Source organism: Coenobita brevimanus, chromosome 1 (genome assembly GCF_032717465.1).
Source record: "Coenobita brevimanus isolate Jiangsu-jjx chromosome 1, ASM3271746v2, whole genome shotgun sequence".
In the NCBI taxonomy this organism is placed as follows: Eukaryota; Metazoa; Arthropoda; class Malacostraca; order Decapoda; family Coenobitidae; genus Coenobita; species Coenobita brevimanus.
Window position 1 is genome coordinate 61,295,163 of NC_136954.1, and position 25,489 is coordinate 61,320,651.

General features: G+C 41.8%; 1 protein-coding gene across 1 annotated transcript; it reads left to right on the forward strand.

Moving 5' to 3' along the window:
* LOC145406055 (uncharacterized) lies at positions 1-24,962 on the forward strand. Its single transcript, XM_080277278.1, has 4 exons — positions 1-1,293; positions 7,611-7,709; positions 10,158-10,354; positions 24,669-24,962. Exons 1-4 carry the CDS (start codon positions 1-3, stop codon positions 24,742-24,744), a joined length of 1,665 nt encoding a protein of 554 aa, XP_080133404.1. The 3' UTR covers positions 24,745-24,962.
* The last annotated feature ends 527 nt before the right edge of the window (positions 24,963-25,489 follow it).

The window sequence follows — 25,489 nt, forward strand, 5'->3', positions numbered from 1 at the left end:
ATGAATGGTAATGATGATGGTCGAGAGACACTGTTGTCACTGGCAGTCAAAACCTGTGTGAAATTGCTTAAGGAACTAGTGTGTCAGTATGTGGCAGTTGGACACAGTGAGCCATGTGCAGCATACTTGAGGGAGCTTCTGCAGTCTGTGCCACCAAACTACCATGCAGAGTTTCTGGATCAACTCTCCCCAGTGTTTGATAGTGTCACTAGCAAGTGCTCAGATTCTTCTGTTTTGGATTTCATTGATGAGTTGGCCCTGATTCTTCTCTCCCCTTCCATCACACATCTGGATGTGGACAAGTACAAGTACCCAACCCGGAATCCATCAAGGTACCTGACAACTCTTAGTACAGCCAGGAACCTGCGAGGACTGGTCAGTTCCATGGACAGTGTTTGGAAGTTAGACAAAAACAACTTCATCTTGCTGGCAGAATCATTAACACAGATGCCATTGTTGCGACACCTGACACTGCGGTATGTGAAACTTCCCAGCAGAATGATAAATCAACTTCTTGAGGGTTTGGCAGCAAATAGCCCTCACCTAACTTACATGGACTTGAAACATGTGGCACTCACAGACTCAGGACTTGATTCAGACTCCTTAAGAAAGTTTGGGCCAGTTGAAGATTTTGTGGACTGTATTCCTGCTCTGCTGCGAATGAAGGGTTTACAACACCTTAATGTGAGTGAGACATGGTTAACATATACTGGTGTGAGGAATATTGTGGAGAACTTACCACTGAGGAGTCTGGAGGCCATCATGGATGCAGGTTACGATGTACAGGCAGCTGTGATAAGAGACCTGGTGGATGACTGCCCTGAAGATGACCCTCCAATCCTACACCGCACAGCCTACACTATTGTGGCCCAAGAACCGGCCTTCACAGTCATCTGTACAGCCTGTCCTCAGCTTGAGCACATCACTCTGCTCCACCTACTGGTGCAAGAAGTTAAACCTACATTCTTGACACTTGCAATACTGCAAGGGCTGAGGCGGGTCAGTCTGCATGGGTTGGAGTGGTTGCTCTTCCACCACCACATTTCATTAAGTGATGATCCTATGCCCATCAGTTGCCATGTAACAGAGGTCAGCCTTATGGAACCCTCCTATGTAGATGCCTATCATCTTGGGGCTCTGTCCATCTGTTTTCCCTACCTAACACACCTGCGAGTAGAGCAGCCTCACCATGGTGGCCCTGGAGAGTTGTGGGACTGTGGCCCAGTCTTTACCCGCCTCACACATCTTTACTACCAGGGGCCCATCCTCACCACTCTTACTCACAGATTCCAGGTATGTATCTCATCTTACTTTTTTTAGTTTTCTTTAATACAGTACTTCACAGAGTTCATTTTGTGTTAGACTCCTTTTGATGTGCAGTGTGTCACTTCACTTGAATGTTCTGGATTCTACAGCAGTAGCTACAGCACTAGCAAGAGTGTAATGGCATTGGAGCATAGCCTCAATAAATGATCCTCAGTCAGGGTTACGTAGTGGCATATAATTTTTTTTTTTTTTTTTTATCATTACAATTTTGCCAGCTTTTGTTTTTTGTGGATAAGTAAACTATGATAAAATACACTAGTTTAATCTGTTCATTGGGATGACTGAACAAAATTTCTCAGTAAGTCATATGAAAATACATTTTAAGCAAGCTGATTTGAATGGGTGATGATATTTTTGGGCACTGCAAAGGTTTTTTTGTGGTAGATGGTGGCAACCATCATCCACTCACTTGATGTAGTGCTGCTTACCTGTTCCTTCAGCTTTATCATTTTTCTTTTTTTCTGTGTCTACCCTCCACTCTTCCTACTTCTCTCATCTTTCCTATCACATTTTATTACTCTCTTTCCTTTTCAGGTGGCCTCACACTGAGTGATAAGCCTAATGGTTTCTTGTAAGCCAGGAAACCATTTACACCACTGGGTGGTAACTATATAACCAACCCACATGTGTTCTGTACATGTAAACAAGTGGTTTGGCATAGAGTTAGTACCCCTCCCTGTAAAACAACTAACTCAAAGACAAATGGCCATCACTTGTGGGATTACAGTGTCCGTCTAGAGATAGACAAAGAGTTTTTTAGACTATCACATACCAATAGTTAAATTATGGCTGTGGGGAGCCATTCTGAGGGCTCCCATTATTTGCAGATTTTTATTATTTCCCAAACACCCATCAAGAATGATGGATGACAGTACCATACGGTTTGGCACCTATATCACTACCTTCTTGTTGGAGAAAGAAGCAGGATGATGATTAATCTGATAAACATGTGTAATTGCTGTGTTGTAATATGGTACTGATTTGCATGGCATTTCAGAGTGGCCAAAGTGGAATAGTGGTAGTTGCTCAACCCCCTCAGTATGAGTAGCTTAGTGCTGTAACTGATACAATTCACTGAACTGCAGTATCACTGAGTTTTGCATTCTTTCTGATATAGAACTGATACCGATTTGTACTCTTGATATCAATATCGGAAACTGATGGAAGAAATTCTGTTATGCCTTTTATTCAAGATTTCGTTCATTGCTTAGCCTAGTTCTGTGTGAAAGAGTTTTGTTACCTTGACACTGTTTGGCAGCCTGCTAGAGAACAGTCTTAATGAAAACTATTAATGTTCACAGTAATGAATGGGTGAGTGGGAAGGGGGAAAAAATAAAAACCCAAGGCCAAAAGCAGTGAGTTTAGTGTGTGGTATACTGGTCTCATTGTACTAGTGTACTATGTAAATGTGGTGGCCTTGTGGAATTATGTATGTAAAGGGTGTACACACAAGTTGTTGACATAAGGGCAAACTGCCCTCAGCCATTAGTTTGTACAGTTTTTATTTATTCGTAATGTTTACATTAACTCTTCTCACTGCAATGTAATTAAAGAAGTGATTTACAACATGTAATATGGGGATGAACATCATTTTGCAACTTTGTTTCAGCTCAGCTTCTACAGTGAAACAATTCTTTTTGTAACAGAGGTAAAACATTACATGTATATACTATATACAGGTACAGTATCTTGCTTATGCTCCTTCATTAATAACATTGTACAAAGTTATGAGGAACACACTGAGGTGGTTTGGCCATGTGGAGAGGATGGAGGGTGAAAGACTGACAAAGAGAGTGTATGTGAGTGAGGTGGAGGGAGGAAGAGGGAGGCCAAGGATGAGATGGAGGGATGGAGTGGAGAGGTATATGAGAGAGGGGGGTGTGAGTTGGGAGCAGGGCAGTGAAATGGCGGGGGACAGGACGACGTGGAGGTGATTTGTTTGTGGCCACCCCAAACAGGATTGAGGCATCTGGCAATAGATAGATAGATGGATAGACAAAGTTTGCAACATTGCATATCTTAAATAAAGATGATAAATTGAAGAGAGAGCATGAATGTCTTCTGATGGTTGTGTGTTAATGGGTGATGGTGTGTAGGCCACTAGTGCATGTGTGCACATGTGACCAAAAAGTGTTGCTCAGTTAAACCAGAGAGGCTTCAGCGCTTAGCTTATCGAAGGTGAACAAAGATGTACTTGACTGAAGAGGTTACCCTTTAAAATCTGAGACTGCGTGACATTTTTAGTGTGCATAATATGAGCCACAACAGTACACCATATATGTACTACCTACCATATGTACAGGTATGGGGCTGGCATACACTGTACAATGCCCTCTTCTATAACACGAGAATATTGTACCCAGAAAGCACTGCACAATAGGATCGCGCATTATAGGATCCATGTGTTTACATGTTAAAAGGTTTCTTGGGACCCAAGCCAGCCTCATGTTCACCATTTTGGGTCATTTTCATTATTTTTTCAGGACATTTACTTACCTAATAAAGACTTTCCAGCATACAAACACTGCAACATTACTCATCTTGAATGCTTCGATGGCATGGTGGGGGCGGGTTAGGTGGCGGGGGGGGGGGAGTCACACAGAGCATAAGTACAGTCACAGCATGGGGAGGGGGCAGGCTCAAGTGGAGAAGAAATTCTCAGTTGACTGTAGTGACCATGACCATCATCCACTATGACAGTCTGTCCTGCAACCAATTCCCTTGGCTGGCTTGGAGTCAACATACGTGCACTCCAGGCAACAACAGCACAGGGGACTGGGGACCCCTGGCCCTGTGCCCTTTTTACCTGCAGGAGTAGAGTGGGTGACTCCACAAGCATTCCGGGGAAGCCAGACCAGATGCACCTGTGGGCAAAAAGGGCACAGTGATCGGGGGTCCCCTGTGCCATTGTTACCATGAGTGTGCATATTTTGTCTCTGAACCTGCCAAGGGAAGTGGTTCCAGGGGGGACTGTTGTAGTGGATGCTGGTGGTGGCCACTACAGGACCGTGACAACACACCATGCATACATGTCGTTGCAATACCGTACATCATCATTTGAGATCCTTGTAATGTGCATCTTTTCTTCATAGCAAGATTTTGAAACATAAACAGGTGCCTCCCACCATGTTATATGCATCTTTTTCTGTGTGGTAAGATTTTGAAACACAAACAGGTGCCTCCTGCTTTCTGTAATTTCCATGTTCTGGGATCTTGCATTGTAGGAGAGCTGGCTGTACTTACTAATGCTTTATTTCATGGGATACAGTTTTAGTCATGATATATATGGAGCGCACCAGTCCTTGACTACTAGTTAGTTAAATCCAATCTCAGAGATTAAAATAGATGTATTTTTACCACTATGCATTAACTCTGTGGGATGATTTGGCCTATAGTTGGCTAATGATCAGGATGTTATGAACTTTTAATTGTAAAAATTGTTTCATTTTATGGCTAATGGCCAGCCAGCCAAGACTTTAAATACTTGTTAAGCATAAATGCAGTGTTTCATTATTGGTTAATGACCAGAAGTTTACGTATGCTATGCATATCATATACAGTGGGGCACCAATTTTCGCGCCTAATTGGGTCCAAAAATAATGCGCGAAAGTGTAATTAGCGAAAGTTGGGGCATTGTCTTTATGGCAAAAAGGCTAATTGGTTCCCGGTTATCCTAAAGTAACATCAGATTTTCATTTTCACTTGCAATACAGTACATCAAATCACTATTGTACATTGCATTGTGAGATACAAACAATAAAAACTCAACTATCTTCCTTTTCATTTCATTATTATACTGCCGTTTCTTCACTCCAACACGATACTCTCTTTTAGCCTTGGCCTTTCCTCCTGACTTTGAATGTCCCGGCCACTTTTTATCACCACCACTGCCTCCCGGCCCTCCCCCCACACCACCAGGCTCTCCCCCCCCACCACCAGGTATAGTAGAGGCCATTGAACCGTGAGAATCCAACACAATGGAGCTAGCAAGCTCGTACACAATGGCGGGAATGGGTGGACAGAGTGTTGACATGACGTCATTCAAGATGGCGGTGGGTTGCGAGCGGGCGGTGCAGGAAATTCAAAGTTCAAAATATTGTCCCAAACCCAAAATTTGTGCGCGAAAATCAATTTTTTTCAAGCAAAAGTGGAAGTTAGGGAATATTTGGTGCATGCCGCGAAAGTGGATTCCGCGAATCCTGCTGTAGCGAAAGTTGGTGCCCCACTGTATCTACAATATTGGTAACTGCCGGTATGGTAGGTGGGGACGCTCACCATCCACTCACTCGATGTAGTGCTGCATTCAGGTGTCCGCCCTTTCCTCTCCTTCCATTTTTCCTTCCTTCCTTCTTTCCCTTTCTTTCCTTTTTACTTCATTCTTTCCTCTTTCTTCTGTTTATGGGTGACTTTACACTTCTCTTTTGTCTGTCTTTCCTTCATTCTTTCCAGTTCCTTCTGCCTATGGGTGACTCCACACTGAGTGACAAGCCAAATGGTTTCCTGTACACCAGGAAACCATTTACTATCCTGGGTGGTAACCATATAACCAAATTATCGCACCTGGTGGTTTAGTGGGTAATTGTGGCACTTCAATCGGATTGAGCCGGTGAAGGTTTATATCCAAGGGGTGGTTGGAGTTATTGCTCACATAATGCCACTCAGGGATGAGTGAGGCTGGTCACTGTCATCTTAAATGTCAGGACCAACTTGCCTAGCCCCAGGCCCCTACGCTCCTCATGGGGCAATGTAGGATTGGATGATGATGATGATGATGATGTTAACTGCCAAGATTTGGCTTAGTTTTTAAAAGTTAAAATGTTGTGTTTACTGTTTGTCAAATGATTGAGACTTACGTGCTTTTAGGGAAGAGTTTTGTGTTCTGTGGTATGTTTGTTGTTATTTGGCCAGTGGCAAAGATGTTACTTTTAAGTATTAATGTGTCTTAATAACCTTTTACAAAATAAAGGTGCAGTACAGTACAGTAATCACTTCATTGCTTCCTTAAAATGAAAATCCAAATAGAAAAGTTAAAGTTATTGTGATACTTTGATGTTGTTTAATACATTAATATCCAGTATATGATTCTATAAAGTACTTGTACCAACATTAGTAATGCACGTATTCTTTTGTTGTTAGCCAAACAAAATTAGATTTGCAAGTATCAGCCAAATTCAGCACTAAATTCCTTAAAGTTTGTGAAAGACAGTGATGATGAATTTGCATATCTTTTTAATTACAGTAGATATGGTACAATAAAGAGTTTAGAGTCATTAGGTGAAACAAACATATACTGTACTAGGTACCATATTTATTTTTTATAGTTACTCATCCGATTTCGATATGAATCTGATCTTTTGTTTGTGACATTTTCTAATTTATCTGTAGTAAAAATCTCACTGTTGCTACATACATATGCACATGAAAATAAGTTAATAATTTGTGGACATCAGTAGCCATACTTGGTGGTAGGTGGTGGTGACCATCATCCACTCACTTGATGTAGTGCTGCCTACGTCTTCCTTAGCCTTTTATCATTCTTTTTCTGTGCCGTCCCTCCTCTCTTCATATACAGTATCTTCCATCTTTCCTGTCACTTCTTATTGCTCTTCTTTCCTTTACAGGTGGCTTTACATTGAGTGACAAGCCAAATGGTTTCCTGTAAGCCAAGAAACCATTTACAATGCTGGGTGGTAACCTTATAACCAACTCATACATGCTCCCTATGTGTCAACAAGTGGGTTGGTGGAGGGTTAGTGCCCCTCCCCGTAAAACCAATACAGTAACTCAAAGTCAAATGGCCACTCCTTACAGGATTATGGCATCTGGCAATAGATAAGTAGATAGATAGTAGCCATACTGATCATTTGGAATATCATAGGACCCCTCCTGAGTGATATTGTTTTGACCTTATGTACAGATAATACCAAAATGTGCAGCCGGCCCTTCACATTCATGAGTATGTTCTGTATGGTTTGTTATTCGTGCAGTAATAAAAAAATACTCTTGTGTTAAATGTATTTTTTCATTTCATCTCAGGTACACTTTGAGCTGGGAAATTCCCATGTTTGATGATGTTTGGGTGCTGCATTTTTTTTTTATTTGTTTAGGAAAGGAGAAGGGCACCAGTTAATTGCAGGATTTCCCCATTCACTGGCACATTCTGATGTTTGTAGCATATCCCACACAATTATGATTGGCCATTTGTGTGTCTGTAGTTGACAGGGTAGTATACTGTAGATTTTTGTACTGGTAGTACAGTATGTCTGAGTAGAGTTGTGTTGCAGAGGCAGCAGGGACTACAGACAATACTGGATGTGCTGCTGCATTGGAGTATTGACCTCACCTGCTTAACCTTCTATACGGAATTCATCAACCCAGGCATGGTTAGTACCCAGTCATAATACACTCTTAACCTGTTGCATCCAGTAATATATTTTATTGATATAGGCTATACAGTATATTCTTGCAGCCCTTAGACAGTTTTATTCAACCTTAGAGATTTTTCAAACTGGATGGATTAAATATGACCATAGTTGCCTCCACCAAGGAGGTTATGTTTTTCCCCATGTTGGTTGGTATATGTGTTGTCTGTCTGTCTGTTAACAGGATTACTCAAAATGGTATGAACGGATTTTGATGAAAGTTCATGAAATGGTGGGCCATGGGCCAAGGAAGAATTGATTAAATTTTGGGCCAGATCCAGATCCAGAGTATCCTGCACAATATCTTCAAAAGTTCTCAATGAATTCCAATGAAATTTTGTGGAAAGGTGCACCGTGGACCAAGAAAGAATTGGTTAAATTTTAGGGCAGATGCAGATCTAGATCCGGATCCCATATCCATGGATCTGGCTTCGGGATTACTCAAAAAGTTATGAACGGATTTTGATGAAATATTGTAGAAGGGTGGGCCATGGACCAAGAAAGAAATGATTAAATTTGGGGGCGGATCTGGATGCGAGTCTGGAGTGTACTGCACAATATCTCTAAAAGTTCTCAGTGAATTTCAATGAAATATTGTGGAAAGGTGGATCATGGACCAAGAAAGACTTGATTGAATTTTGGTGTAGCTCCAGCTCCGGATCTGGATCCTTTATCCATGGATCTGGATCTGGATCCAGTTTAATGGCAATGGCATTATTGGCGGTATGTGCTCTCTGAGCACTTTTTAGTTAACTTTGTTATCACTGTACTACATTTAAACATCATCATTGAACAAAGTCGTCTGGTGATATCTTGAGTACAATGAAGAATGTCATTGAAGTGAATGCTGGAACTGGGAGGGCTCTTCTCATTACATAAGAATTTCACTTAAATTTTTCTTCATTTTGACAGTTCCAGTCAGATACAGCACATTATTGTATAAGCACTGACTAGGAGCCTGCACATGTTGACACTGTGCACCCAGGGTGGAGCAAAGCAAATGCAGTCTCCACTCATGAGCCAGACTTCTCATATTCCCTGCACCTTGCTGTGAGGAAACACCCTGGTACAACTTGGGCAAGCTACTGTTTACTGCAAGGGGATGATGGTTCTCTAGATAGTGTATGTGCCTGTACCATACTTTACTGTAGCTATAGGATGGCTGTACAGAGGCAGTTGCTCACCTGTGGTCAACAGCTTTGCTCAGGTAGACAGACCAAGGTTAAGCAGCAACAAAAATAGTGCTGTACTGTATTACAGTTTTTGCCGACAATCAGAGTAGGTTATTAACTGTATAATTTTATTTAAAAAAAAAAAATATATATTGTTCAGTATAAATGAAGTCACAGACTCCAATTGAAATGGACTTTATGATGCCACTGCCAAGCAAGAATGTGCAGTTTTGTTGTAGTGTTGCTGATCCCAGTCTGCCTCAAAGCCTTTTGGTGTAAAACAGTCAATATGAAGAATTTGAGAGAGAAATATTTCAGTGGTAATAATCTAAATTGGGCTTTGGGGTAATGAACTCATGAGAGTGAGGAGGATTAGGTGTGGAAGTGCTGACTGGGATCAGTCCCATGACATTTATGGATGACCTTACAGTTTGTAAAAGTCACAGTCTGCAAAGGCACAGTGGCACTATGTGAATAAACTTACCTTTTATCTGAATGTTTTTGAGACATAATTCAGTATCATGGACTGATTATAGTTAAGAACTTACAGCAGTGTACAGCCTTCTGGATAGAGGGAACAGAATATGGTCCACATTATCTGTGCATATCATTTTTTTTAAATTAAAACAGCCAGACATTGGAAGATATAAACTCTCCTCTGAATAGGACAGTCCTCATTGTCAGACAGCAATGTGTTTCAAATGTTGCAGATGTTTTTCCGTACAAGTGGTACTATAAATTGGGTCAAGCTGGTAACTCTGCTTTAATAAAGTAGCTCTGCCTTTGAGTATGAACTTACCAGCTTATGGAAGTTTCAGCACCTCTCAATACCTGGTCATAGAACAGGAAGAGCAAAAGGATGTGTCACTGATACTAGCACAACTCACTGGGTGGAGCCTAGAGAGGAGTTTTGGTGAAGCCCATTGACTGACTGGTCATGGAATGGGAGGAGCCGAGGGAGAGATGGGTACCAGCACATTCCATCGACTGATTAGGATATTGACTGGAACTTAGGGGAGTGACATCACAAATTCTGGGGTTTTAGGGGAGACTTGGGTAATGAGGGGATAGAAATAGTTTCCATTAATGCCATTCATTCATTTAGAGGTATATTTTATTAATGCTGACTCCAGACAGTTTTATTTGCATAGCTTATGAAAGATTTGTTATAGTGTAAAGGTTAAGCTGAAAGTGCCAGTGTGTACCATATTGATTTTTCTTGTCTATCTCCCATCAGCTGCTGTATGCCTTGAGGGGCAACAGTCTGTTGCAACTGAAGGAGTTGAGGCTGGGCCAACAGCAGGATTTAAGTGCAGAAGTGATCCTTGGCATTTTAAAAGACACTCGTGATCTCAGACTAATTGGCCGCACAGACTGGTGGACTTCCATGAGTCAGCAAACGAAGGACAAGCTTGTAAACAGCTTGAGAGAAAGGTCTTGTTGATACTGTTTTCATAACCTGTTAAAGATACAGCCACTTGTTAGTGCCTTACTCTGTGATATTTATGACAATACACTTTTCTGTCCAACTCTCTAATACAAGAGTTAACCGTTACTCCCAGTCCTTCATTTATGCAACAGGTCAGCTTTGGAACTATCTCCCTCTGTCCGTATTTCCTACTTCCTATGATCTCCAGCCTTTCAAATGCAGGCATCTTGAAATGAACGGGTCTTGAATTTGGCTCCCTTTTGTATTGTTTTTGTTTTTTTCTTGGCAGGAATGGTTTACGGGCTCCTGGTCTTTGGTTTCTTCTTCCTTTCTTACAAAAAGAAAAAACAAATAATTGTTTTCTTGAGAAATAAGGGTTAAAATAGGACATATTGCTTTGTAATTTATCTCTCAAGCTTGCACCCTTCTCAAAACTCATCAGCTGAGGATAATAATTTAGCGACAGATTCATACACCTTTCATGCCTAATTACAATAAGACCTTCCATATCTGGCTATAGCCAAGTTTGACCATAGCAGGTAGTAGGAGTTTTCCAGATGATGGAGGATAATGGACCTTATACCTAGGCAAGCAAACATTGACTTTATTTCACCACCTATGTCCAATTTGCGAATTCCGTGACGCAGCTTAAACCTTTCCATCCAGCCATTACTGTAGGAATGCTCCTTTTCAACACCCATTTTTGAATGAAAATCTGGTAATTCTTTACCAAATGGGTTTGCTAGTTCCACCTATATTGTAACAAACTCATAATCTCACAGTAACTAATTTTGGTACATATGCTACACAGATAATTAACTGCAGAATTGTGACTGTAGGAAGTGAATGAGAAAAGACAAAATATACCTATTTCTTGGTATTTAGTGAAATGGCCAGGTCACCCACGTCATGTGTTTATCAACAACATCTCTGCCTGCCTGCGTTGTTTACCAACCACCACTTCGACAGGATGCATCAGTGTATCAAACGTACTTAAATATGCAAACACAAATAACAGTGTCAAAGCTACGGAAAACTTAGCTATGTAACCAAACCTAACCTAACCTAATTTAACTTGGCCAAAGTTAACTGCCAGACACCCCCCTGCCCCCCGATACAGCAAGTGCGCACATAATGCGCAATCCTATGGCGCGAAGCTCACATAACACAGGAGGCAAAATTTGATGTCCAAATGGAGTCACAACGCAGAACAAATAGATGTAACGCTATTGGAGGAAGCTGCTCAATTTTTACAGGACCTGCCTATGCGTTGATGATGGACATAAAGCGGCAGGAGGCCCCAATTTATGTTTCAAAGTCTTACTGAGCGGCCAGTGATAGACAGAATACAGCGCGAGGCATAGAATTGCGGTTGGAAATCACATGACGTGGCAGGTGACTGACAGAGTGCAGATTGCATTAGTTAAAAAATGAGACAGCAAGCATCACATGCAGTAAGATGAGGCAGTGGGAGGTGCGGTTAGGGACAACTGACAACACACAGGCAGTGAGATAAGGGGGGGGTGGGGAGACAGGGAGGGAGACAAGCAAGGGTGGGGGAAGGGGAGGGAGACAAGTGGGGGTGAGGGAGGGTGGGGGGAAAGAGAGGGAGACAAGCAAGGGTGGGGGAAGGTGAGGGAGACAAGTGGGGGTGATGGAGGGTGGGGGGAAAGAGAGGGAGACAAGCAGGGGTGGGGGAGGATGAGGGGGACAGGGAGAGAGACAAGAACTAATACTCCCCCACCCCATCTCACTCACTTACTCACTGATTCTCTTATTCATTCTCTTCCTCACTCATTTCTCTCTCTCTCTCTCTCTCTATCACATACACACACGCACACACACACACACACACACACACACACACACACACACACACACACACACACACACACACACACACACACACACACACACACATTGCCTCCATCCCCCCCTCTTCTCCCCCCATCCCCAAGTCTGCCCTCTGTCCCTCCTCCATCACTTGCCACATCCAGCATTTTTTTTTTTTTTTTTTTTTTTTTTTTAAGTTTTGGTGATATACTACAAAAACACACACACACACACACACACACACACACATTGCCTCCATCTCCCCTCTTCTCCCCCCATCCCCAAGTCTGCCCCCTGTCTCTCCTCCATCCCCTGCCATGCCCAGCATTTTTTTTTTTTAAGTTTTGGTGATATACTACAAAAACACACACACACACACACACACACACACACACACACACACACACACACACACACACACACACACACACACACACACACACACAAACTGAAACAAAAGGAAGGAATCACCAAGCTGAAAGTAGATGGAGAGGTCTTTAAGGATGCGGCAATGCAAGCAGAAATAATGAACAAACGTTTCCAGTCAGTTTTCACTAAAGAAAAGGAGCTTGTGGAAGGGGAGGGAGTGATTAGAAATGTTCCGGTGATGAAAGATATAAAAGTGGAGGTGCAGGAAGTGTATAAATTACTGGAAACTCAGGATGTAAGGAAAGCCCCAGGACCTGATGGAATTTCTAATTGGGTACTGAAGGAATGCAGAGAACAACTGGCGGATAAAATTCACAGCTTAATTGTATGCTCACTGGAAGAGGGGAAAGTGCCAAAAGAATGGAAGAGGGCAAATGTGGTACCAATTTACAAGGGAGGAAACAGGGAAGAACCCCTGAATTATAGACCAGTGTCTCTAACCAGCATGGTCGCAAAATTGTGTGAGAGAATCCTGAAAGACAGATGGATAGAATATCTGGAAGAGATGAATATTTTGGCTGAATGTCAGTTTGGATTCAGAAGTGGAAGGTCATGTGTTTCAAACTTGTTGAGCTTTTACTCAAGAGCGATTGATGTGGTACAGGAGAGAGATGGTTGGGTGGATTGTGTGTACTTAGACTTAGAGAAGGCCTTTGACAAGGTACCTCATAAGAGACTAATGTGGAAACTAGAATATATAGGAGGACTAAAGGGGAAACTTCTGGAATGGATGAGAGACTTTTTGAGAGACAGACAAATGAGGACAGTAATAAAGGAAAAGATGTCTGGATGGAGGGAAGTAACAAGTGGAGTCCCTCAAGGCTCAGTGTTGGCGCCAGTAATGTTCCTGATTTACGTCAATGATATGGTAGATGGAGTGAACAGTTATGCGAGTCTGTTTGCTGATGATGTAAAGATCTTGAGGAAGATAGAGGTTGAGGAGGATTGTAAAATACTGCAGGAGGATTTGGATAGGATACACAATTGGAGCCGGACGTGGGAAATGAAATTTAATGTAAAGAAATGTAAAATATTGGAAATGGGTAAAAGTACCAGGAGACCATCACTGAATTATTTTTTGGGTAATGAATTAATCACAAAAAGGAGAGAAGAGAAAGATTTGGGAGTGCTGGTCCAAGATAGTTTGTCACCAGAAAAGCACATTAACAAGATAGTTGGAGAGACTTATAAGCTCTTGACTAACATAAGCGTAGCATTTCATTATATGGATGAGGAAATGATGAAAAAATTGATAGTGGCCATGATCCGCCCCAGGTTAGAATATGCAGCAGTAGTGTGGTGCCCACACAAAAAGAAAGATATAAACAAGATTGAGAGAATACAAAGAACAGCAACCAAGATGGTCCCCAGTCTGACAGACCTGTCATACAGAGAGAGGCTGGAAAAACTGGATTTGCCTTCGTTAGAGGAAAGGAGAAAGAGGGGAGACATGATTGCGGTGTTCAGGACCATGGTGGGAGTAGATAAAATTGACAAAGAAGATCTTTTTGTATGGGATAAGAGAGCAACAAGAGGACATGGAATGAAATTGAAAAAGTCAAGCTGCTTGAAGGATATCAAGAAATATAGCTTTCCTTACAGAAGTATAGACTTATGGAATATCCTGGACAAAGAGATCGTCCAGTCAAAAAACTTAAACGAGTTTAAAGTTAAATTCGACTTATTGAGAAACAGCGACGGAAACCCACGAGCTTAGTACATTCCGTGTATATCACAATTAGGTATATTCTTAAATATTTGGAACGACTTAGACAAAGAGGTGGTGCATGAGAAAAACATTCATGTGTGTAAAGGTAGACTTGATAAATGTGGATATGGAGACAGGACAACACGAGCATTGCTCAATTCCTGTATACTACAAATAGGTAAATACAAATAGGTAAATACACACACACACACACACACACACACACACATTGTCTCCATCCCCCCTTTTCTCCCCCCATTCCCAGGTCTGCCCCCTATCTCTCCTCCATCCCCTGCCATACCCAGCATTTTTTTTTTTTTTTTATAAATATTGGTTGTATCGAAATTCTGAAAAAACCACAGCAAACCTTGTGAAATTCTGCATCTCGACATATGCTTTGCTCGATGCAGGTAAAGTTTTGTGCTAGGATGTTGGGAAGTTACTTGAAGCCATTTTTACCCTTGAACAGTTTTATTCTCACTGCATTTCTACACTTTTACTCATCAGTTTTGTGTGTGTTTTTATTAGCTTATATGATAGTATAAACACCAACAAAGGTGATGGTATACAATTTGTACCGGTAATAACCAGTTTCCAAGGGCAAATTTGTCAGTGGAAATTTTTTTCTTTGTGCCCAGGCAGATACAGCCATAGTGGGGATGGAGGAGGGACGGGGGGAGGGGAAAGAGACGGGATGGAGGGAGGACCAGGGAGAGCCATGTACACCACCACATCTGTGTTCCAATGTGCTTGATTCAAATTTATGGCCCCAAAAGGTGAACTTGATGCTGGTTTAGGTACCATGAAACCCTTTAACATGGAAGCATATGGCTCAATAACGTTGAATTCTCATGAAGTGGGAGCTTCAGAGTGCAATATTCCCGCGTTATGTGAGCGCTCGTTGTACCTTTAACCAACCCTAACCTAACCTAACCTAACCAAACCAAACCTAACCTAACCAAACCTAACCTAACCTAACCAAATCTAACCTAATCCATCCTAACCAGACCTAACTCTCCCGGAAGTTGGGATTGCCACAAAATATTACACTTAAGATCCAATACCCATCAGGGCAAAATTCAACTTGATGTCGTACAAAGTTGATGTGCCAGTATTGTACTGGCCCAAGATATTTTGCCTTCTCTCATTGCTTCAGAGCCTTTTACAAATGTCTAATTTGTCCTTGATAGTCAACACTACACATTTTCATTTAGGCCTAGCCTTAAGAACAGGTACTTTAGGTATGATTACGGAAAACACTGAGTGTAGTGTCCACACAAGAGACTCTCACAGTTGCTCACACCGTTCACAAATCCCGCTCCAAGACTGAAACCTCCCGCACAGTGTACTGTAGGTAGTGATGGTGAGTACCGACTGACGGCACACATACGTGCACAATATTTGAATTTGCAGTTATTATGTTAATTGTTTTTACACTTTTTGTTTTGTTTTGTTTTTTCTTATACGATAAGCCTCTTGAAAAATTCCGGTTGTTAGAGAGCCATATGTAAGAGGTTTTATTGTAGCTACCTATACTGTATATATATATTTTTTGTATTTGCTACCATTTCTTCCCCCCTAATTCTTTTGTAGATACTGTACCCCCTATATTTTTTTTCCTCTGTCGCTCAACTTTCCTGCAGTAAAATGTTCTATCTTTTCCCTGCATGTGGTTGAAAGCCTTCTTTCAGGCACCATCATTACCTGTTTTACAATAATCGTCATTATCATAATTGCTTTCCATTAACCCCTTCAGTACAGAAAGTTTTAAAACTTTATTCTTACTACTGCCAGACTACTTCATTATGGTAATCGTAAGAGAGATCTGATGATTGTGTTTGTAAAGTTTGTATCTAACCTCTTCAGTTCCAGAGATTCTCCTCTAACTCTTAAAACTGTTTTTAGGTAGCAAGACTAAAGTACCAAAGACATCAGTGTTAAGAAGTAATCCATTTCACCACTGCAATGCCTTTTTTCTGTTCATGCCACCCCCAGATAATTTTATTTAGTTTAAGCAAGACCTGTTGAACTGGGAATATTACATACAGCTTTTTTTTTTTAATCCTGTTAAACCCTTCAGCACAGTGGTGTATTTTGTTTTATCATTGCTACTACCAGACTGTTTTATTCAGCTTTGTGTAGAGTTTGTGCATTCTTTCACTACTAAATATCTGTCCTAAGTTGCTAAAATAATTGGGTGGCAGCAAGAATAAAGTACAAAAATGTCACAAGATTGAAGTTGTTCATTACAAGAGATCTTTCTAAAGCTTTACAAGCGTAGTCTGGTAATGGTAAGATGAAATTGCAGTAAAGTTATTACACTGAAAATATAATGACTTTTAATAAAGTGAGGTGGTTAAAGGTAAAGTGTGGGCAGCTGCCATGAGGTGCTTAGCCACACTGCTTATCTGTTTATCTTAGGCCATTGAGCTTGCAACTGGTTATTCATCCAATATCCAGAGATATAAAGCCACTGCATCATCCAGGTTACCATAGTTACTTCCCCTAGGTACTCGTTATACCTACCAGCCTATTAAAGGTGGATGGACACCAGAGTCAAGTGTTACCGACTGCATGCACCAGGATTTGAACCCTGGGGCTAACGGGCAGGCAGCTTCCCAGTCAGCGACAATGTCCATTCTGCCACTGTGGTGATGTGAATGTGACACCAATGACTAATATGGTACTTTGGATGCCACTGTATGTATCTCACTCACACAAGAGGTTGTTAGGAGTAAGACAGTGCAAAATTAAAGCTATAAACTGAGTGCCCAGTGATACAGGCTACATACCCATTTGCACATCATTCAAGCCTTTAGAATTCTTAGACTTACCTCATAGACAAACCATCCACATCACTTTTATTGCCCATGATGCAGGTAAATCCATATTTTTTATCACATCTTTCTGTGTTGGGGGGGGGGGTTCTCGCTTTTGAAAGCCTTGACTTTTTTTTTTTTTTTTAGGTGAGTAGCTGTCAACCACATCTAGGTCAGGGTCAGGTTTGAATATGAAAGTTGTGGGTTAAAGGTCAAGGTCACTAGTGTGAAAAGAAATATACCTTAAATAGCTGTTGACCCATATATTGGGAATTTTTTTCATTTTTCTTTTAAATGCAGTTTACAGACTCATGCAGGATGTGGTAGGTGGGGCCACAGTGGTAGATGGGGGCACTTACCATACACCCACTTGTAGAGCTGCTCTCGGGTGACTGCTCTTTCCTCTCTTCCTTCTTTCCTTCCTTCCTCTTCTGTTTTTCCTCTTCCTTCTGTATATGGGTGACTCTACACTGAGGGACAAACCAAATGGTTTCCTGTACACCAGGAAAAGTTTACTACACAGGATGGTAACCACATAGCCAAATTATGGTACCTGGTGATTTAGTGAGTAATTCAGGCGCTCCAGCTGGTTTGAACCTGTATAGGTTTATGTCCAAGGGTTGGTTGGGGTTTATTTCTCATGTCATGCCACTCAGGGATGAGTGAGGCTGGTTACCCTCATCTTAAAAATCATGACCAACTTGCCTAGTCCTGGGCTCTTACATTGCTCATGGGGCAACACAGGATTGGGTGGTGATGATGATGATGCAGGATACTGCCATTCTGTTGAGTGTAAGTTAAAGATGTGGTGTAACACATGCAAGCATGTTGGAGCCTTTATAACTGATACGATGATATGGTACAACTGTATAGCAGTTGGCAAAAGCTTGACAGAACTTTTTTGCTAGTTGTGGCTATGGAAGGTGTTACAGTAACTGTTTTTATGAGGCAGCAGTATTAAGCACTAAAAATAAGAGTATGAGAGGGAAGGGTACTCTGTTGTTTCAGGAGAAGTAAGAAATGTGGAAGGCAGGACACAATGCTGGCAAAGGATTATTGGCAGTTTTTTGCTTATGGCTATACATCCTCACACATACATTATCCATGCAGTTCTGTTCATCAGTTCATTTACCTCTTCCTCTTCCAAACCTTGCTTTCTCACCCATTCATTAACTAAATCCAGCCATATTTTGTCTGATCTAACACACCTCCTACCCGTAGACTCATTCACATACTGTGCAGGATACACTTTTCACTTGTCTGTTCACATCTACTCTCTCTATTTGAAAATACCATTTAAGCTCACTCATGTCCCTTTTTATCATTTATATCATTTTTAAAGGGTCCAGCATACTTTTATGCATCAACCCTTCCCTCTCATACTCTTATTTTTAGTGCTTGTCAAAGATGAGGGAGAGTGGCCATGTGCATTTTGCCACAAGGGCATGGGAAGTAATTCCATCTTGTGTGGTGTTTGTGATAAATGGGTGCATAAGAGATGTAGTGGTATCGGAGGTAGACTGCGAGATAATGCTGATTTTATGTGTATGGCGTGTCGGGGAGAGCAGGTGGAGATTGTCGGACATGAAAGAATTGAACTTGCTGGTGAATCTCTTGAGTGTGTGGAAGAGTTTTGTTATTTGGGAGACATGTTGTGTGCTGGAGGTGGGGCTGGAGCTAGCTCTGTGGCTAGGGTGAGAAGTGGTTGGAAGAAGTTCAGGGAGCTCTTGCCTCTTCTGACAATGAGAGGACCCTCCCTACGTGCTAAGGGGTCTGTGTATGGAGCATGTGTTAGGAGTGTAATGCTGTATGGTAGTGAGACCTGGGCAGTGAAGGAGGAGGATATTCGCCGGCTCAGACGTACAGAAATGACAATGATTAGGTGGATGTGTAGTGCGTCCCTGCGTCCAAGGTCTGGGGGGACTGGGTTCACGATGGAAGAGTTGAGAGGTAGAATGGAACTGGAGTGTATTGGTGTTGTGATGAGGAGAGGTAGATTGAGATTGTTTGAACATGTGGAGAGGATGGGGGATGATAATTGGGTGAGGAAGGTGAGACATGTTAATATTGGGGGTGGGGTTACGAGGGGTAGACCGAGAAAGACATGGGACGAGGTCATTAAGTGTGACCTCAGGATTAAGGGACTGAACAGGGAGGCTGCAATGGATCATGCAGCGTGGAGAGCTGCCATTAGGTGACCAAGGCCGACGCATGCAAGCATGTTGGAGCCTTTAAAAACGAAACGAAAACGAAACGAACCCTGATCATCTAATGGTGGCTATCCACACTGCACAGTATCTGACTGCCCTCCAGTTCTGTCTGTTATCCCTGAGGTCACACGGTATGTTCTCGCTCCAGGTCTTTTTCGGTTTGTCTCTCACAACCGTACCCCCGACATTCACATGTCCCATCTTGCACACCCAGTTGTCATCATCCATCCTCTCAACATGCCCAAACCATCACACTCCACCCATTCACATCTTTCATGAGTTTTTCTTTTCTAATTCTACCTACACAACATACATTCTTTAACAGTTCCATATAAACTGGTTTCATCTTTTGCTTTTCAAATTCATGCCTTACTGAAGTCTTACACTCATAACACTTAATGTGGGCACTAACACACCTTCATGCAGTCATCTGGCTGCTTCTAATAACAATGGCGACTGGTCATCCTTAATCCACTCCATGGTCCAGTTCACTTGGGCACATGATGATATTTCTCTTTTCAGTCGCTGCACTGCGGTACTTTAAATCACCAATCAGTTCAACTCTGTCTGTTAACCAGCACATCACAGTGTGAATCTCCTTTTCATCAGCAATGACCTTACATGTATTATCATTTACACTAGACCTCTCCCTTATCAACATTCACTTTAGACCTCATGTCTTAAAGAAACCTGCAGAACTCTGAACCAGTGTGCAAGAATCTCGTGCAGCACCACATATAAATGACTTAACTTCCTTTTGTTAACTAAACTCCCCATGTTTCCAATACCTGTACCTCCACCATATATTGCAGCAACCTATTACATTACACTACACTTTATATCATCTGTCTTGTAACAGAGTATTGATATTACAGTACTGTATAACACTATCTATCTGTCTATTGCGAGACGCCTTAATCCTGTAAGGGGTGGCCACAAACAAATCACCTCCATGCTGCCCTGTCCCCTGCCACTTCACTAACCTGCTCCCAGCTCACATCCCCCTCTCTCACATACCCCTCCACTCCATCCCTCCATCTCATCCTTGGCCTCCCCCTCCCTCTCCCCCCTCCACCTCACTCACATACACACTCTTCGTCAGTCTCTCGCTCTCCATCCCTTCCACATGGCCAAAGTGCCTTAGTGTGTTTCTCCTAACACATCCTATCACATCCACATCCACACCACAACTCTCCTTCACTTCCTCATTTGTCAGTGTGTTTCTCCATGTGACTCCACATGCTTCTTTCAGATAACTCATTTTCACTGCTCTCATTCTTGACTTGTGTCCCTCCAACAAGGTCCAAGCTTCACTTCCATACATTAGAGCTGGTATCACAATACTGTCATGTAGTAACTTTTTCACTTCCATGCTCACTTTCCTTTTTCTTATCACTGCTTTCAAAGAACCAGCAACTTTTCTTCCATGTTGTACCCTTTAATCCTTACACCACGGGCTTGTTTTACTTTGATTTGCGGCTCCTGCGGGCATATTTGTGCTCCGACAGACTCTTTAAGAATATTTGCCAAAAATCAGTTATTAGTCCTAGAATATTAAAATCACATATACTGTACTTACGGCACATACCTTCAGCTTTCTCCTTGGGTGTTTGTTGAGCCATCGTCGAGTACCGTAGGACTTGTGGAGACCTCTGAAGTTGGGTAACGAAGTCTCCACTTTACACTTCCCGACAACTCGTAATATGATTACCACAGCCTGATATTATCACTAGAAACACTAATCTGTGATTCTCAAATTGTTTGGAATCCATACTCCCCCAAAAAAACACTGTGAAAGCAATGAAAATTACGAGGGCGTATGACCATCCCACTTCCAATCGTTCGCCGCTAGTGTTGTCTATTCTTCATAAAAACACTCACAGTTTATATTTCTGTTACTATATAACACTTATATATATCTACAGTCTTTATCCATAAGTTTCCTTCAGTAATAATAGTTTATTGTCACTGTAGGGATTCAATTTCTTTCAGTATAATACGTAGCATTCACTTTCTCGTCCTGTATACTAGCATTGAGAGTGACTGTCACTTTCACCTTCACTCTCATAACTCATAGTATTCATACATGCTAGAGTGAAACTTTCACTTTCATTACTCCTAGTATATATACTCGTATTCTTATAATACCACTCATTTACATTTCTATTTACGTTCTCTACTTTATTTACATTATTTACATTTCTATTTTATTTACACTGTGTTATGCACTGTCACTTGAAGTAACTTCTATCTATCTATTGCCAGATGCCTCAATCCCGTTCGGAGTGGCCACAAACAAATCGCCTCCAAGTCGCCCTGTCCCCCGCCATTTCACTCCCCTGCTCCCAACTCACACTCCCCTCTCTCACATACCTCTCCACCTCATCCCTCCATCTCATCCTCGGCCTCCCCTTCCCTCTTCCCCCCTCCACCTCACTCACATACACTCTCTTCGTCAGTCTTTCACCCTCCATCCTCTCCACATGGCCAAACCACCTCAGTGTGTTCCTCATAACGCTTCCTATCACATCCACATCCACACCACAACGCTCCTTTATATCCTCATTCGTCAGCCTGTCTCTCCATGTGACTCCACAGGCTCCTCTTAAATAACTCATTTCCACTGCTTTCACTCTTGACTTGTGTCCTTCCAGCAACGTCCAAGCTTCACTTCCATACGTTAGAGTTGGTATCACAATACTGTCATGTAGTAACTTTTTCACTTCCATGCTCACTTCCCTGTTTCTTATCACTGCTTTCAAAGAACCAGCAACCTTTCTTCCCTGCTGTACCCTTTCATGCACTTCACCCTCCAAACCTCCATCCTTACTCATCACACTACCCAAGTACTTAAACGTACAGTACTCACATTTTCCAATTCCTCACCATCCAACCTTGCTGTACATTCACTGACTTCACCTCTCTCAAAGACCATCACTTTACTCTTCCCTACATTCACCTTTAGATTCCATTTCTGACACACTCTCCCAAACTCATCCACCAAGCCTTGGAGCTCCCCTTCGTCTTCACTCAGCAACACAGTATCATTTGCAAACAACAGTACAGGGAGTTTCCAAACACTATCCTCTCTCACCAGGGCCACTCCAACATCCATTACCCTACCTTGTACCTCTTTTATTACCCCATCCATGTACAGATTGAACAACCATGGAGACATGACACATCCCTGTTTCAACCCAACCTTCAAAGAGAAAAATTCACTTAGTTCACCATCCACATGCACTGCAGCCTTTGCACCATCGTACATACTCTTCACAGCATTCATCAACTTTCCATCTACTCCCTATATTCTTAACACCTTCCACAATCCTTGTCTATCCACCCTGTCGTATGCTTTCTCCAAATCCATGAAAGCCGCATACAACTTCTTTCCCTTCTCTAGAAACTTTTCCACTAAAGATCTAAGAATGAATATCTGATATACACAACCTCTTCCCTTCCTAAAGCCTCCCTGTTCTTCTCCAACTAATTTCTCTGTTCTTTCTCTAACTCTGTCAATAAGTATCCTACCATACACCTTTCCTATTATACTAAGAAGACAAATGCCCCTGTGATTACCACACACTTCTTTTTCCCCTTTTCCTTTGTACAAGGGAATAATTATACCTGATTTCCAATCCTCCAGGACTCTACCTTCCTCCCAGGCCAAGCTGCACAACTTCCACATTCATTCTACTACTATCTCTCACCCATGCTTCAGCATTTCAACACACACTCCATCAATTCCTGGGGCTTTCCCCAATTTAACTTTCTTCATTGCTTCCACAACTTCTATCCTACTGATTTCTTCCTGTCTTCTCACCTCCCTCCTTCTCCCAGCCATTCCCCAGCCACTTATACTCGCATTACTTCCATCCTCTATGTTCAACAATTCCTTAAAGTGTTCTCTCCATCTGCTCACTTTTTCTCCCTTCTCCACTAGTAATTTACCATTTTTATCTTTCACTCCCCTGCTGACTTCACTTCCACCCTGTCTTACTCTTTTCACCTCTTTCCAGAACATTTTCTTACAGTCCTTCCACTTTACACTCAAATTCCTTCCAAATTCCTCATCCACTCTCTTCTTACTCTCTCTTACTAATCTTTTCACCTCTCTCTTTCTTTCTACATCTCTCTCTCTCTCTTCCCCCTCTCAACTTCTTCCACGCCCCTATTTCTCATCCATTCATTGTATGCATTCTTCTTTTGTGCCACAGCCTGTCTCACCTCTTGTGGCACAAAAGAAGAAAGCATACAATGAATGGATGAGAAATAGGGGCATGGAAGTAACTTTTAAAACTATTTTCCACTGTTCACTTATATTTACATTCATTGCTTTCTTGCTGTTTACACATTATTTACACTTTATTTACAATTCCACTTGCGCTGTTTTACTCAATAAAAAGATCATAGTCATTCTCTATCAATTGTCAGCCCTTTACCTCTTTCCACACGAGGTTTAGTAGGGGGTAAAGGTCACAGGGCCTTTTGCATGGGGCTATGAAGCGACGGAAGTTAGCAGGAGCAAATCAGACATACTCCCACTTTCAAAGACGACAGTGAACTGATAGTGGTGGCCTCCTGCCGCCTGGCTACGGTAGGTTCAGTACTACCAACTTCAGCCCTATGAGACCTGCTAATATATAGCAATAAAATGATTGGCAGGAAACCAAGACAATACATAAAAAATTAGGTAGTTCCAGGTGAATGTAAATATCACTTAGGCTTCTCCCTTCCTTTCTTATATATATTTTTATTACGAAAATAGATTATACGACATATTTCAAGGGGAAATAAACAGCGAAAATTAGCGAACGAGTGCACGTGAGGTGTTGTCAGGTGATAATTAGCCAATTCTAGTAGTATGGCACTCTCACTTACCTTATTTCTTTCTTGTATATATTATTTGGTATAAGAATAGGGCATAGGGTTTATTTCAATGTATGAAATCAGTGAAAAATTCCAGGGAAGATTTACTTAGCGTAGCACGGCCGGTCAGGTGAGAGGATAGGGTAAGGAGGGGAGGTAGGGAGGGAAGTCAAGAACGGGGAAAAATGGTGAAATTGTCAACAATGGATGGGAGTACAGACGAGATTAGGAGTGCTGACTAGTGTTCGACATTGGCAGTACTGATAGATGATACAAGCCACCACTTCAAAGCCCGGGCGAATTCAAAATAACTCAGAATCACAAAAGTGTCGCCCCGCAGTATGATCCCTTGCTCCCAAGCGTCACGAAAGTGACGCCCCGCGGTTAAGGGGTTAAAGCACATCACCCTCTAAACTGCCAGTGCTGAAGGGAAATTGTTTACTAATTTCAGGTACAAAGATCTGGTGGTGTTCGGAGAGGATGTATGCTGTGATGTGACTCAAGATCCTCAATCCATCGAAGTGTAGATATCTTCATAGAGCTGGCCTTGCTCGCACACAGACTGAGAATGCCATGTGATCACTTGACATCTTTCTGTTACCTCTCAGATGTAGAGTACAGGTGGTAATAATTTTCCTGGTAAGAAATGTAAATATCACCAGTTCAGTATTTGTTTTACATGGAAGTATGTCCATTTTACCCTAACTTAGTCTAAAATTGCCATATCTTCATCTTGAATACTAAGTTATAGGTTAACACTTGAATATGGTGCTAGTCATGAAGTAGTGACATAGGAAGGACATAGAGCCATTGTAATGTCTTCTGCCACCGAGATACATGGAATAAGCTGCAAAGGGATGAAATTCAGGGCCAAGTTAGCATAATAGAAGTATAATATTCACACCTGGTTCCTTCTGGAGAAGCCGTTGCATGATATAAATGCCATACTAAATAGATCTGGGACTTGTGATGCTGTGCTATGTTTATAATTGTGTTGTGCGTGATTATGTACTTAGATCAGTAGTAAGCTTTGTGATATATAGAGCGCAAATACAACTTTCTGAATATGAAGTGTATTGTCTTGTAAGTGCTGTATATATTGTTAGTGTTTGTATTTGTAATGTTTGTACTTTTGTGATGTTACATCTTGATTTATTTTGTATGAGATGTTTGGATCAGCTGCCAGTGAACCATGAAGGATAATACGAACCATAGCATTAGAATGGCATGTATTTGGACAGAAATGAAGAGATACCATAGGTTGTCAGTGAT

Bases quoted from the DNA above. Each gene is read 5' to 3' on its own strand.
- LOC145406055 (XM_080277278.1), top strand. From the start codon at position 1: ATGAATGGTAATGATGATGGTCGAGAGACACTGTTGTCACTGGCAGTC. The intron at 7,710-10,157 runs GTTAGTACCCAG...ATCTCCCATCAG, and splicing joins AATTCATCAACCCAGGCATG to CTGCTGTATGCCTTGAGGGG. The intron at 10,355-24,668 runs GTCTTGTTGATA...TACTAATTTCAG, and splicing joins GTAAACAGCTTGAGAGAAAG to GTACAAAGATCTGGTGGTGT.